Source organism: Pyxicephalus adspersus, chromosome 3 (genome assembly GCF_032062135.1).
Source record: "Pyxicephalus adspersus chromosome 3, UCB_Pads_2.0, whole genome shotgun sequence".
NCBI lineage: Eukaryota > Metazoa > Chordata > Amphibia > Anura > Pyxicephalidae > Pyxicephalus > Pyxicephalus adspersus.
The window spans coordinates 120986543-121003060 of NC_092860.1; the positions used below are offsets into that span (position 1 = coordinate 120986543).

Consider the following 16518-nt stretch of genomic DNA (forward strand, 5'->3'; position numbering starts at 1 on the left):
TTACATCATAAAATAAAAAAGGCAGCAAACTACCGGTATTGTAAATTCCATAATGCAAATACTTCTTTCATATGACTGGTAGCATTTTTTCAGATTAGTGAAAGAGTAGCGTCTTTAGGGGCCAAGTATTTTTTCTTGTGAATAGAATCTAATTCACTTTGTGCAATGTTGTTATTACACAGGGAGAACAATGACTACACTTTATTTAAAGCAAATATGTATAAATGTAAATTATTACATTTGTCAGTTGTGAGGTTAAGCATAGTGCCCTTGATTCATCAATAAAATCCGCGCTCGCTGGAAGCGCGAAAGTACGCGTGGCCAGCGATCGCGGATTACCGCGGTCCGGACTCGAGTATGCGCGTACACTCGCCTCACTACCAGCCGGATTCCAGCCTTCACAATAGGGAGCGCGAATCTGCCAATTAAGGCGATTAGATTTCAGCTGCGCGACCGATAATCCGATTCTGCTTGATGAATCAGGGGCATTGTGTCTATAAAGTGCTATTTGTCTTTGATAAAATATTGCCTATAGTAAATGTATTACACTGCTAGCAAATATGACTTACAAGAGCAGAAAACGCTCTTGAAAAACAAGCAGATGCAGAGGTATTAATTCATGTACCAGCTGTAACATTTAGCATGTTTTGTCTAAAAAGTGGTATTGGATATAATTATTTCTAATAGTCAGTGGCAGACATTGATAGTTAACATGTCTTACTAAGATTCTATGGAACTGCCCTTTAACAAGCAAATGTCACATAAATATTACTGTCTTCAAAGTAATCACTTAGAATAACTTTAAAAGAAATTACAAAAAAAGCAATTTATTTTATCAGCAAAAATGTAATAAACTGAAAATGTATTACACAGGGATCATAATACAACTAAACTCATTTTGAATTGTCTGAAATGACTAAGGGCTATTCAACAATTATTAGTTTAATTTTTAATCCTGTATGAAATAATAAGACCTTAATTAATAAAACATCTGCAAAACATGATAAATGAATATCATACGTCAAATTTAATTACGTTCCCGGAAACAAGCTTATCAATTATGCCTTCTTCAAAAATCTGCACAAAGTGAAAGAGCACTGTTTTTTATGGTTTCAGATTGCTGCAAAGTTAACAATTAGCAGAAGATGACAGAATGTTTTGCTAAACGTCGGCACAATTTTGTAACGTAACAATGAACTGAAAATTACAAGGATATCTGAACAGTAAAAGTATAGTTTTCCAAGAAAACTGTGATGAGAAAATATTTAGGCTTCAACTGCTGATTGCTTTTGCTTCAAATGATATTTGTCTCTCTGTCAAGTTAAACCAAAAAGATACCTTTGAAAACAAAAGTATTACTTTGCATGATACCCTAGGCGCCTGCTGGTTGCACTGCCATTTCTTGATAGGGAACATGTAATACCTCCTACAAATGAGTCTTAATAATTATTCACAAACTAAAACTGACAAATTGGATACTGTTTAGCCCTCTCAGCCAACTGGCCTAAATTTAAACTATAGTTTTGCATGCAAATTTTGAAAGCAGGCAGATCCTATACCTGCTGAGCTGTGCATGCAGCTGCCAGGACTGAATGTCCATGCTGGGACTGGATGAACAGGAGTTATATTATCCTGGCCAAACATTAGGTATCCTGAAACAGTAGATAGAAGTGCCGACAACGGTATGGGGATACATAAGTGTATTTAAAAACAAATGCTATCAGGCAAGGCCATTTTTGCAGCACTATTGCCACAAAACAGCATGGTCTTTAGTAGCTCATTTGGTGATATGTGAACTACAGCAGCACAAAGGACTTGAGAACATAACTCATCCTTTTCAGTGGATGCTTTAGAAAAAAGAGTGATCATTCCAATCTCCTGGCCTTAACATTATTAAGCTATATTAAATGCAGGAGATTCCTGCATTTATTAATATGTGCATCCATCATAAATATATGTCACACATCCCCACAGAACCAGGGGATCTGTGCCCTCTTCTTTTCCCTCTTCACCTTGTACTCCCCTGCTGCCAACAACAACTCCAGGAATTCCATTTTCTGGTCACTTTCTGGTCTAAATCTTGTGACTTCCTGAGAACTGCCCCTTTACCCCAGAGGACTAAAATATTTTGCAGACACGGTCCATCTGGCAGAAATGTGGACACCACCCAAACGGTCTCTTCTTCAGCACTTTCTCTGTTGGTGGGTTTGGATACCTGTGAGTCACATAGGCTCCATTATTCAAATGCTTTCCCTTATATATGGAAGTGGCTGACAACAGGATGTTGCCTAAACAGAGAGTTCATATGGACCCTGCTTCCAGGTTTCATGTCTGCATTTCCTAATCCAGATCCTATTCTTTGGTACACTGACCCCAGCTCTGTATGACTAGGCCTGATTGCCGCCTGCTTTGACCTTGGCTTGCCAAACTACTCCTTTGCCATTCCCCCTGTACAACACATTGGTCCTATCCAGTCAGCAGTTACCAGAACCTATGTTTACAAGGGCAGCAACCTGGGCACTGCCTCCTAAAGTCTATTGCTGCTTGCAGAATGCGCTAGTCAAGCCAGAGGCTGGTGTCTTAGATCCTCTGCCCCTACACATCCCTGCCAAGCGAGCTGGGGACAAAGAGGGTCCACCTCCCTGCCTGTAGTTACTGATCTCCATGACAATATATTTTAAACCCAAGCATTTATTACCACCAGTATAGTGCTACTGCAAAATCATAATAAAAATATATACATAACAAGAAATAAGGTGAGCTTCTGCATTAAAAACACTATGGATTAAGCTTGGACATCAAACTAAAAGTGTCAAACAGAGAGAAAGAGGGAACTTGGCTGGATAGATTGGTGGAAGAATGCTGCTTACTGTAGGTGTTAGGACTACACATAGCAAAGCACTAAGCTACTTCCTCAGGAGCCCAGGGGCTTTGACCTGTAGCCAGTCTACTCTTTGAGCCTTAAATGCTACAACCTGGAGCTTTTCAACACTACTTTCTACATATCTTCAAAAGCTAAAGCACTTTTCCCTGCTGTAAAGATTAAAGAGCAGTGCTCTTCAATGATTAAAGTATTCTGATGGCAGCACTTATATACTCCTTTACTCTGCAAATGTACTTTTGGCCTGTTAGTGGATAGAAAAGTAACATGAGTTGGCACACAGGAGAAAATAAATGGATGTGCCTGTCACAATATAATCAATAAAATATTTCAATATCATTTTTGATACCCCTACATTGTCACATGTAATGCTGGAAAATGGTAATCATAAATCTAATGTATGCTCCTAAACTTGTATTTAACCCATCAGGAAAAGTCAGAATCAAATTGCATTCTGTTGCTCAAATACTGTGAAGTGTGCCACAGGAGGACCATTTATGAATAAGGTTCAAAAACAAACAAAGTAATAGATTTTATATAATCTTGCTTGCTGCTATGGGACTGAATATAACATTGGTTATGATAAAGAGAAATGGCTCTGCATTTACAAGCTCTAGGCACATTGCCTGCTTTAAACCCATACAAATCATGAGAAATTTACAATTAATATCGGTAGAAGCCACATTTTCATATTTAATTATAGGTTGTGACACCACAATGCAAGCAATACAATATATTTATCAGTTAATGAAGCTAAGGAAAGGAATATCATGAATCCCAAATTCATATAGCAAAAATCAATTATGTAGAATAAAATCAGATTTGAGTTCATTTCTACATTCTCTCAGTGAGCCCATGGAGGTTTAGCAACGATATCATAGGGGAAATTAGAACCTAAGTGAAACTGTGTAACAAATCAGCTTCTCTCAGACAGTGATACCGAGGGTCAAAAAAGAAGTCTTTTCAAACCAGAGTTATTTTATTTAACAGCAGCTTATAGTAGCAAGTAAAATGATTCAGTAACCTGTTAATGCAATTCAGAAATCTGTAAAAAACCCTCAAAACATTTTAATCTGAATTTGATATGGTTTTCCCATTGGCAGACTAAAGATTTAAGAAAGTCTTGTGAGACATCAAAGTCTTTTTCCAGGTATTCTGTACTACTTAACAAAACTTTCTCAAATCTCTCAACATGTAGAATGAAAAAGACAAATAAGTATTTCCAACAGAAGAAAAAAGGGATCAATAATTAGAACATGGCGTAGGGTTCATAGATTGGTCACAGATTGGTGTACCCATGCACTTTCAAGATGAAAAGTTGAATATGTTTACTGAAAGTACTTTTAGCACTAAAAAAACCCAAATAATATTGTCTCTGTATCAATAACCAAACCAATACTAAACTACATCTACAAACATTTCAGTGGATATTGGAGACAAAATGCTTGAAAGAATTAGATGCAAAACTACTGGAAATGTAGGTGGTGGTTGGAGGAGGACAACAAGGTCTTTCTATATCCTGCACTACCAATGCGTTTGCGTTGCAATGCGTTGCATTTATCAATGATCTACACAACCACTGCAACTGAATGGAAAAGGCATGTCAGTTATCACGTGAACAGGCTAATTTCTGAGAAGCATAACTATAACAGTGGTGACAGATAAGTAAGTGGCTTCCCAGGAACGCCAATACAAACTCATATATAAAAGTAAACAATTAAACCAACAACTTGAATTCAACAAGTGAATATCTCACAGCATAAACTATATGCTATTATATTTATTTATTGTATTCCTCTGGCACACCCGGTAGCTCTTCTAGTCTACCACAGCTTTCTTAGTAAGGAACAGGTTAGTTCTACGCCCATAGTGCAATGTCCTGTGCCTTAGCAGCCCATTCTTAAGTCCAGGTATTGCTTCTAAAGCATACCTATGTCTACATAAATATTATACATAGTGAAAAAAAATTTACTAGGCTTTGCTGTTTGCTACAGGTTATTTTACATAGATTTTTTTTTCATTTTAATCCCGAAGGTTCACTTTAAGGAGTGCTGTCAACAAGAGTTTTGATTATTGGTAAGAATATTGTATTCATGTGCAATTTTGAATCATCATTGTGCTTTGAAGTTAAGGGTAACTAAACTTTTTTAGCTTCAATACCTAAAATTAATTCATTCATATTTTAATATACATAAAAAAGATATTTGCTGTTTTATTGGCTGCTGTAAGCAACTTAGACAAATGACACATAAAGATGTTAACAGAACATTGTTAGCAGTATACTAGAAAATGAATGAGTATTGTTCTATTCTGAAAATGAATATTGTGCTGTTCAATTGACTTTCATTTTTATGTAATTCCAGAAACGTATTTGTCATGGCCCAGTATTAATAATTTGTAATTGTGTAATGGGCTTGTATGTCCTTTGTTTGGGGCCATTCTTACTCTGGCTTTCTATTAAATCCAAGCTACTGCATCCTTGAAACATTTATATACAGTAATGGAATAGTAAAACCAAACAATATCATATATTATGTACACTGTATATACTTGGAAAGGAGAAAATTCACAATGCATTTCTTCTTGGCAAAATACAGTATAAATAAATAAAATGTGTGATTTATCAAGCCGTGATGCACACTGGCAGCCAATGTAACACTCCACATCAAGTAAATTTGTAAGACATGTTTCTGACAGTGCTTATCTTAGTTTGGAACTCTATAAGGACAGGACAAATTAATATTTCACTTTAGATGCTCAAAAGAATAAACTATCTTTCTAGTGTGCTTTAGGGAAGTGCCAACAAGGGATGGAGAGCAGGGAAAGTGGATGAAAACAACCATACTATGACTAAAATTTTTTGGAGAGTGGGTGAATATTCTGAAAGGTGATTTAAACTGTTCCACACAAACATTTCATAAAAAGCCTGTCAATAGTGAAATTGGTGGAAGAACAGCCCCAAACAAGTAATTTGATTAAATACATATTTCAGGATATTCAAGCTGTTCTGTATAAACAATGCAGATTGCCAACCAGATGCCAGTGCCACTCCAACACTGTCAGTAACAGAAACTAGTTAGATGGCCATCCAGATGTCCAAGACAAATTCCAAAACAAAAAGAAAAGCCTTTTCGCATGCATGAAGGCCTTCTAGCACCCTTAAAATAAAGGCACTTAAGTTTTATTAAAAATAAAACTTTCAGTGTCCTAATTGCTAGTAAAACAAATGAAAATGAGTTTCATACTTTACTGCATTCATGCAGTCACTAAAGAAACAAATCACAAGCAAATCTAAAGTTCCTGATACCAAAGATGCGTAAACCAAATTTAATGTCCAACTCCAAATCTCCCTCACTGAAGACCATACTCCTTCTTTTTTTATACATTGGCTCCTTCCTCTTTATTTCCAGTCTTGAATGTAGGTATTTCTCAGCACTGGACTAAGTGCTTATGAAATGATTTGTGAGTGATGTTCTGTCTATCAGTACTGTAAGCCGAGGGGGTTTGGTGAGGCACCCCAGGAATTCATGATATAAACAATATTTGTTTTATTGGCCAAATGTGCTTTTACACTGCATTACAGCTATTTATGCTCATCTCTTAAACGCTTATAAAGGTACTTACCACTTGACCATTCTGTGGATTTTTATGTGCATAAGGTGGTCCACGTATATGATTCCACATCTGTCCTGAAGTCATAGCAAACACAACACACTAAAGTAAAAATAAACACATAAATCATAAGTGAGCATCTTATAAATGTAGATTAAGTTAATCTATGTTTTCTAATTAAGCATTTTTTATTTAAATTCAATTTTTTGATGAGGGGAGGGGAAGAGCAGGAGGAGCACCTAGTATTTTGATGCAGGACCCATTTTATTATCATAAATGATCTTGTTAGCAACTACTGTCTGTAGAACTGTATACACTCAAACATAACCTATGTTCTTTTCTTAACCAAAAAATACAGGAAATTGCTTTGACTCAAGTATAAACCTATGGTACAAAACATGGCCGTCACTGCTACATTTATTTAAAGGGAAAATTAAAATCCCTTTGGTTTAGTCTATATCTTTTTCCCCCTTTTTTTAAAGGTATATATATATATATATATATATATATTATACTTTTGACTTGGGTATGATAGGCCACTGGCTCTTAAGTCATCTTATGTGCATTGCCCATCGGTACATGACACTATGCCCCCCCCCAAAGTTGGTGGCATTTTGAAGGCAAATAATATTGCTTTAAACGTGAGTATATAGTGTATATGCATGTGTTTTTTAAAACTGTCAAAAGATAACATACATGGATCTGTTAGCCTAATGGTGTATAGACCACATAGATATAGATCACACATATACATACATCTGTTAGTTTTGTCCTAGTATACAACCAAAGCAGAGATCTGAACAGAAATAAAAGTTCAGGACTATAGCTGTGAAGAGTATTAAAAAAAGGTAATAAAATCGGCCCCAGTTTTATGTTGCTCTACTTTATTGAGGGTTTGGGGTTTACTTTTGAATATTAAGCTTGGTAGATATGGATGTTGGTAGGCTACATATTGTCCAATCCTGATCTAAGCACAAGCCTACATATAAAAAACTTATGAACCTCAATTATAGAACATATAAACCTTTTCATTGATGTTTTCTTGTACTTATAAATCACACTTTTTTTTATAGGTATGTCGCAGCCACACATATTTTAGTAAAATATGGCATATACAGAATCTGTCATGAATTCTGTATTTATATATCATTCTTGGATACAAAACAAATCAAATTTATTCCAAGGAAGCTTGTGTAAAGAGTTTTTTTAACAAGTAAAGTTGGTAGAGAAACTGGACAACACATTTAATATTATTAATTCATCTCAGCCTTACACACACAAAAGAATTCACCTGTGGGATTGTGGTTTGTTGTGTGCTCTGGTATGAATTTAAAATTCGGATTATTTATTTGCTGTAGCACTTTTTTCTTTTATGCGAAATAAATAAAAATAGTTTGCAACATAAAACAGAAATTTCCCTCGACTATATTAACCTCCTGTGGTGCTGTTCCAGCTTTATGCACTGTATGCAAGTTTACTAACTATTCAAGTGATACTAAATCAAATGACAAGCATTGCGGGCGATGCGCCATTCTATGCCTCAAAGCAATAAGGAGATTTAGCCAGCTGAATGCCTAATTCAATTTAGCACATTTTCAAACATAGCAACTAACCACAGTCACTTTTAATCTGGCTATGACCACAGGTCAGTGGAACAAAATTATTTTGAAAAGAAATTTAGGCAATATAGCAGATTCTCTTGATTCTAGCAGACAATAAAAAGGCAGTAACCAGGATCTCTGCTATGTGCAGTCTGCATCTGAACTGACCACACAACGGCATTTCACTATTCTTTCAGAAAAGCAAACCCTTCTGCAAAATATGAAATAAGACTTATTGGTAATTGAATGTCAAGCATTCTAAAGGATGGTACCTTTGGGGCACCTTAACTTTCTTTTGTGTAGGCTTTGTTCATCACATTGATTGGCAGTAGAGAAAATGGTTGCATGTGCTTATTCTGGTGCATTGCCATTTATTTTTAATGGCACTCCAATGGCTAAAACAATTGCATCTGCCTCTCAGCACAATGTAATGCATGTATTTAAGGTCTTGTCCTTTGCCTTGCGGTGTGCTGGAAAAAACATAGACAGATAAGGACGAAGATGCCCTCAATCTAAGAGAAAATACTATTTTAGAAAATACCGGTAGTAATTCCTTTCTTAGATTTTATGGTACAGGTAGAACAACAAAGTGAAAAAAAATAGATACAAATGAACATGGTTGTGTTTACAAAAAAAGAACTTTTGGTATATGAAAAGAAATAACATACTGGTGATCTTTCCTGTAGACACTCTTTACCTAAGAGGATTCCAAACCTCACTGAAACTTAAAAGAAGTGCACCAAAGAGTGTCTACACTAGCAACACACTTACATCAGTTAAGGATGGAAGAGTGTTACTTTCAGTTATTATTAATTCTGTATACTACATAGTCTTTTTAATTTTCCATGTGGTTCCTCACATCTGTTTTCTAGATGGAGCCCTGAGTAGAGCCCTACATTGGAACTCAAAGCTAAAAACCCTCATGTTTCCTCAGTACTAAGGCCTGTTGATTGCCTGCTTAGATCCTGTGCATATACTATAATATTATCAGTTAGGCTAAAAAAGGAAAATAGGAGGTGACATGTTTTTCTTACCTGGCATCTCTGAGGGTTCTAATTGGTTAATGGTCAGCAGGGGTACAACAGCAAAGTAAGTATTATTCCCTTTGACATGTTGTTAGTTGAGGGCAGAATAGTTAAGTAGATGACAATATGCCCCCCAAAATTGGTGGCATTTTTAAGGCAAAAAAAAATCTTGGTTTATACTTGAGTATATAGTATATTTGCATGTGTTTTTTAAAAATGTTAAAAGATCACATACATGGATCTGTTGTCTTAACGGCATATAAACTCTCACATATACTGTACATACATCTGTTAATTGCATCCTAGTATACAATAAAAGCAGAGATCTGCACAGCCATAGAACTTTAAGACTAAATCTGTTTTTCAGAATAGTATTGTATACTATAAGCAGAAAACTATATGCAGTTTAAGAGTTTAAACTGAATTGTGACAAAGTTACTTTAATATGATGAAGACAACTTGCATTTGGATTAAATTTGGATACACTAAACTAGGATTTCAAGATCTTTTTTAAAACAATCATTCTTTTATATTCTTTATTTCTAGTACTACAAAAACAATTCCCTAAAATGTATACTGAGTTGCATGAAATAATTGACCTTGTTTTAGACTGGAATTGAGTTGTTAAATAAAATGATAAGGGCTTAAGTCACTTTTGGGTAGGTTTTTTGCCTTGAAATAAATAGCTTTCTCGTGTTTATACAGTACATCAATTCCAATTTCCTACCTTTCAAGTACATTGCTCTGAGAGTTTATTGCACCTTTCTAATGAAATGCAATTTCATGCAGGGATTGAGGATCTTGTTAATTTTGTTGACATTTGTATAGATTACATTTGTAGTAAATAAGCAAACATGAATATGCTTTACCGTGTGTTCAGTAACTCATGGCAAAATACAGAAACTGCCAAGGCTGGGGCATGACATAAAACAAAGCTCTGTGTTTGGCTTTCTTATACAAAAGCTCAGGTATAGACTTTTCAATAAAGGGGTTTGCTGATTAGAATGCAGAAAAGATGAATGAAGATTTTTATCTCACTACAATGAAATTCACGGTAATAAAAATTGGCATCGGCAAGGGCATAAATTAAGCCATATGTTCTTTGCTCATAGACTATTGAGTCCAGCAGCAAAGGGCCCATAACTGGCTGACTACATGATTTATCCAGGCAGTAAGATGCTTGGTAAATAAAGCTGGTTTTAAATGAGTGTGTATGTAATTCAAGACCTTCTATTGGACAGATTTTGTGATTCCATTATGTTTTAGAATGGTTCTTGTCTTAAAGTAGTCTTGACAATAAACTTTTCTTATCTGTTTCCCTACACTATGCTAAGTATACTGTTGAAAATGTTTGTTTTATATGTTTGATAGGTACAAAAAATACCAGTTTATCTTGCTAGAAAATGACTGCTGTTTTGTGCACCTTTTAATTATATCTCAAGAAATGCTATAGAGCACGACAAGTGCCTTGTAGGGTTAACAAACTTCCTCTCCTATGATGACAATGATGCTCCTCCATATACAGAGAACAATGAGCAAGTATTGTCACTCTAAGTTATGAACTGGTTAGTGGCAGGAAGATCAGGGGAACAAAAAACCCTAATAGAGATACCAAAGGCAACCACCAAATCTAGGGATCATAAAGCTTTAATTTGTAACAAAGAAACAGCTTAAAAAAATCCTGTGGTTTAAAAAGTTAAGATTAACTATGATTACCCTCCAACTGCTTCTGCCTCCTACCAGAAAAATCCAGAGGATTGCTCGGCATCCTAAATCTCCAAAGGTACATACGTAATCCTGCGGTACGCTTCAAGATCTTGTCATGAGATTTTGGGTACTTGGCATTCTTCATGATCACAGTAAAGGAAACATGATGTCATTCTTTGATTACTAAAGCCAAGGTTGAGTTAAATATACGTAATAATTATTTTCCCTACAGTCTTTCTTTTTTTCTCCACAATTGTTGAATGTGATGGATGAGGGGACCTGATGTATTATATGAACCTTTGTAGATTAATGAAATAGCTGCCTTTACAATACTAGATAGGCAGGGGACCTTTTAATGATTTTGTTACAGGGTCACATCACATATTGTTACAAAACATGAAGTTAATCAGACTGAAGCTTAGACAAATAAAAGTGACCATATACTCCTGTTATTAAGGATCTAAAAAAAACAGATTTTTTTCATCAAGCTAACTTGTGTCAGATAAAAAAAAATTATTAAACTAGGAAACTAGAAGACGGCAAAAATAAAATAGTTGTCCACAGCTTGATTTTTCAGAAGCTATGCTTTGAAAATCTTCAGCAGTTTGTATACATGTGGCTTATTGAATCAACAGATGAAAATGAAGAGATCTATGGATATAGACATCTAAAGTTATACATGTTTCCTGCAAACTTTGGGCTTGGCATTATTCCACCCAAACTTTGGTACTAGAAAGGGGGAGGTCTGGTTTTTACAATCAAAATCCAGATCAAAAAACCTCTCTTGGGTTTGAAATACTCAAGTTTGTGACAGGATTGCTTTAAGACACACAAAAACCTATGTATGTGTATATGACTAGGCAAATACAATTTGACATACAAGCCCTTCATCAAAGTTTAGATTCCCAACACTGATCCAAGTATACATATGATGAGTGTGATAAAGTAAATAGTAAACACATGTATTGAACTAATAAACCTTGTAACTACTTTGCTCTGTCAGGGTTAACTTTACGTCTGAATATCTTCACAAATCATAACAAGGAGAGATCTTAGAGAACATACCATGCAGCCATTTACAGCAATAAAAAATATTAGTAACTGCTGCTGTCATAAAAACTCTATGGGTAAGCCAGCATCTTTAATAGGAGGCGTTTGGCAGTGACTGATGGTGGTAATTTTTGGGTAATTGTAACACAAATGTGTACTGTTTTACCCTAATGTAAGTGTAATCTTTTCTCCCATTTTCTCCCATTTTATCAGATAGTGATTCTGCATTGCCAAACCAACCTCCTGGGCTGACAGTCTTATAAATAATATGTCAGGGGACTTGACAGTGGACACTTCATTGTGCACAGATAATGGGGATGTTACCTTGCAGCTTTCCTGCTGTAGTCTGCTTGGCTCACAAAGATGTATGCACCTCAGTAAACTCATCAGCACTCGAGGAAATGTGTTGGAACATGCGACCCTGAACTAATGCCTAATAAACGTACATGCAAGGGACTGACATTATCAAACTATTTGGAAGAAAAATAATGCTATGGTACTTGCTTGTTTCAGCACAAAAAACATAACTTTAATGTGATAAAGTTCATTAATAAATCTGAATAATAATAATCATTCAAATGTTTAAACTGAAATGCATAGACTGACTATTTTAGCTCAAATGTGCAAATTAAATCAAACTGTTTGTATAAAAACATTTTATCTGTTTATCAATTGCATATGGTTTTCAGAGATTATTTGTTTTGAGCTGTATTCTGCATTCAAAAAACAAAATGTATAACTGAAATATATACATGTTAATTGTTTAATTGGTCATAGGACTGGTGATTCTCATCAGCTAGTCTTGTAGTATAGGTTCTTGTGGTTGTGTGGTTCTTTCCAGTGAGGTTGGCCCACACAGACCCACACTGAGGAAGCCTGGTTCATGGACAACAGTAGAACAACCAGAACAGGTAACCTTGAGACTATAGTCAGGTTGGAAGTCCATATTAACAAGGTTTGATTCCGAGACAAGAATTGAGCATTACCACAACCTAGTGCCCAGGAGACTATAGTAAGGCTAAAGACCCATTCTAACAAGATTTTGGTGCCTGGACAACAGGAGAGCAATTCCACAACCAGGTACCCTTGAGACTATAGTTAGGTTGGAAGTCCATATTAACCTCACGGGCGATTCATTTCTGTCTGGATTTATATGTCTAAAAGTGGTACATTGTCTTTCATGAAAATTGTTTTTACAGTCTAATATATTAGTATGAGTATAATAAAGTTTGAAACACAAAATCATGTCAAAATAATACATTAAATACATTAAAAAAAATAAATTTAATAATAAACTTTGACATGATTTTGTGCTTCAAAATTTAATATACTCATACTATTCTACAGTAAAATACATTTTCATGAAAGACAATGTACTACATTTATTATACAGTTATTTGTATGGAAATGCAATACAAAATAATTTGAAAATCCCACTGCGCCTCTAGGTACGGCTGTACGCACGAACGTCACAAGGAAATCCCTGGGAACGTCAGCGCACTAGACAGGGACAGATCGAAGAAAAAGACACGGCCAGAAGATGGCAGGACACTGGAGGACGCTGATGGGACCAGGTAAGTGTTTATTTTTTACTTTTTTAACTACGCAGATTGTGGCTCGGGGTTACCGCTTTCAGCAGGTTTTTTTTAGTCACACTCAGGGCCACAGCTGGGGAGGTTAACATAGTTTAATACCTGGACAAAAATTGAGCATTACCACAACCTAGAGCCCAGGAGCCATTGTAAGATTGAGGACCTATTCTAACAAGATTTTGGTGCCTGGAAAACAGGAGAGCAATTCCACAACCAGGTACTCATAATACTTGTCTACCCTTTTGTGTAAGGTCAAAATTTTAGATTAGGTTTGCTTTGAAGATTTTTTTTTTTAGGCTTTTACATGTTTCATTGGCTTTAATTGATTCCAATCAGGAAATGTCTGAGAGAATGTCAGATTTACAACAATGTGCTTCAAATGTGTTTGCTTGTTTACTTGTTATAAATGGTTTTAAAACATTAAGTGTTTTTTTCATGCATTTACTTGTACATTACAGTAATGGTTTAATGGAATTTTGCCATTTTATCTAGCTTGAAAATAAATGAGTAAATGCCATTCTTTCATATGGTATTATATTTTCATACACAGAAAATGGAAAGCCTTTAACACAATTTAAAAAAAAAACAATAAAGTTAGCAACAGAAATACTTACAAGAGCTGCCATGGCCCAGCCTGTCTTATTGTAGATGAATTCCAAGTTATTTCTTCTTAGATAAAGCAAACCTCCGACCAGAGACACAAGCAAGGCCAAAGCTATTGTGCCAGAATAATTAGGTGGCCTGAATACACGGATCTGTTACAAAGAAAGCAAGCATTAATCATTAATTAAAAATATGTTCTTAAAAGAAACTCCTACAATTCAAACTCTGTTTGTACCAGGTCATTATGAAGCTATAAAAAATGTCTTATGAAAGGAAAATGTGCTGTGTTACAAACGTTGTAATGAATGTTCATTGTAAAGGGTCAGTGAACCCTTCCAAAAGCAAAGCACATTATTGGAGTTATAACTTCAGCTCCATCCAGACCAAGAAGCCTCATCAACTCTCCTTTCAGAACTGCAGTCTAAAACCATGCTGTTAGCTGCTCCTGGGCTCTCCCATATTCACATAGGAGTAATTTTTAGAGTCAGCCACAGCCTATGACAAATGCTTTTTTGTGAGGTTACTGTGTAGTTCACTGCGCCACAAGGAATTAAAGTGGAAGTAGACTGAAAAAAAAACTTACCTTTACCTTCTCAGATCCATCGATCCCTCCGGAGGTTTCGTGAATCGGGTTCCGGCTCGTTCTAGTATCCTCCTTCTACCTGGCATTGAGGACGTGCCAGATGCCGCCATTTTCTTTCCCCTTTTTCCTCCTTCTTTGGGGGTTTTAACCAGATCTCACACTGCACAGGCGCGAGATAGAATGATGTAGACACGAAACAAAGTGTTGATCTCACTGAGCATGCGTGACATTTGGATTTTTTTTTACCCCATTAAAGAAAAAGCTACTTCTGAGCATTCCCAAGATCAGGGGTGGACAGAAGGAACAGCCAGAAGCCTTTTGGAATCCATAACATACAGTATGTATTTCGGGAGGCTCTGTACTCATCGTGTCTTTAACTGCTTCAACCACATTGAAATCATGTTGAACTGCAGCCCACTGTGGTTGGAAATGTTCTAATTTAAAACAATGGAAATGGCTAGCCGGTCAAAGGTGGATAGAAGCTACGTTTAATGCCAGACCATGAATGCAATAGTGTGCACAAATCTGTACCTAACTGCTCCCATACAAATGAATAGGAGTGGTTTGGAGTTAATTTGAGAATGCAGTAACTTGCTGTGGTTTATCACATATCTGATTTAAGCCTAACACAAGTTCATCCTTGGAATGACACATTTAGCTTATCGTGAGCTCGAAAGTTTCCAGTTCTACTACTGGGATCTCAAAGCACTGAGGCCTTGGTGTAGAAAACCAGTGATCTGTGAAACTACACAACCAATCTCCTGGCACCACGGACTGTATGCAGTAGCAAGCTCTGAGCTGGGGTTTCAGTAGCTGTTATTTTTAACTTTATGACTAGAATGGGTCGCAGGTCTGTGTCTGGACTATTCTAATGAGACCTAGGCAGGTCCCTACAGTGGCTGAATGTACTTGGCACAGTATCTTACAAACATAAATAAAACATTTGCTGCTTGACATATCCTAGATTGTTTTTCACTGCAACAAAACTACAACTTGTTCTGCTTACCTAGGTCATGTTGCTAGAAGCAAAATAAAGTGTACAGATATTAAAAAGGTCTAACTTATTAATAATAATAAACACATTTATTATATAAAAAGCCTTTTTTGTATAAAATACAGCTTTATTAGTAATAAACACTGAGGAATTATGTCCCCAACATAATTTACTCAATGTTACTGTGACAGAACTCATTGTCACGTAGAACAATGTAAATGGTGTACCATGAGTCATTCTGAGTTACTTGGGAATACGAATAATAAATTCACTGTGGCAGATGTGAAAAGTCTTTCAGAATATGAGAAGTATATGAAAAGCAGAAAGTAATCTATTATGTGATTAAAAATAAATGTAAAGACATGTAACAAAGTCACAGTACAAACTGAATTTAGGATAACCAGAGTTGTGCAATGTCATAATATTTACATACATGGACATCTGTTCTGTCAGCAATCCATTTTGCAAGCTGCTCTGCTGCAAATCCAATTCGTTGGAGGTCGAAGGTATCTGCTCTCTTGGGCTTGCCTTTTGCTGGAAAGTGCATGAAGGTGGGAGCCGAGTTCATGTTAAGCTGCAACAGCAAACAAATTCACATACAAATATTCGGAAAAAAAATGAAGCATTTGCATGAAGTATTGAGAAGTAAATATACACAAAGTAAATATATTTAAAAAGAGTCTAAAGATAGACCCAACTTTGGAAACTTCAGCAAAGTAATGATATAAAGAAGGTCTAGAACCACTCCCCTTCTGTTGGGGTTGGTTAGTGCCATCACTCTTGCATGCGTACAGTTCAAAGCTAGGCGTCCGGGATTGTTTAAGGAAAGGAGTTTGCAAATGCTAATACAGGCGTTTGTAACTGTCTGTA

The 16518-nt window shown here is 35.9% G+C and overlaps 1 protein-coding gene across 2 annotated transcripts in view; it reads right to left on the minus strand.

Moving 5' to 3' along the window:
- TUSC3 (tumor suppressor candidate 3) overlaps positions 1-16518 on the minus strand; it is a 139101-nt gene that overhangs the window by 20579 nt on the left and 102004 nt on the right. Inside the window, exons 1-3 of one of the 2 annotated variants that reach the window (XM_072406194.1) lie at positions 16082-16220; positions 14083-14223; positions 6506-6595 (exon numbers count right to left, since the gene is read on the minus strand). In XM_072406194.1, coding sequence (XP_072262295.1) covers positions 6506-6595; positions 14083-14223; positions 16082-16216 — 366 coding nt within the window. In that variant the 5' untranslated portion in view covers positions 16217-16220. Of the gene's footprint in view, positions 1-6505; positions 6596-14082; positions 14224-16081; positions 16221-16518 lie in introns of those variants that run through there. The other variant, XM_072406193.1, reaches the window with a different exon arrangement.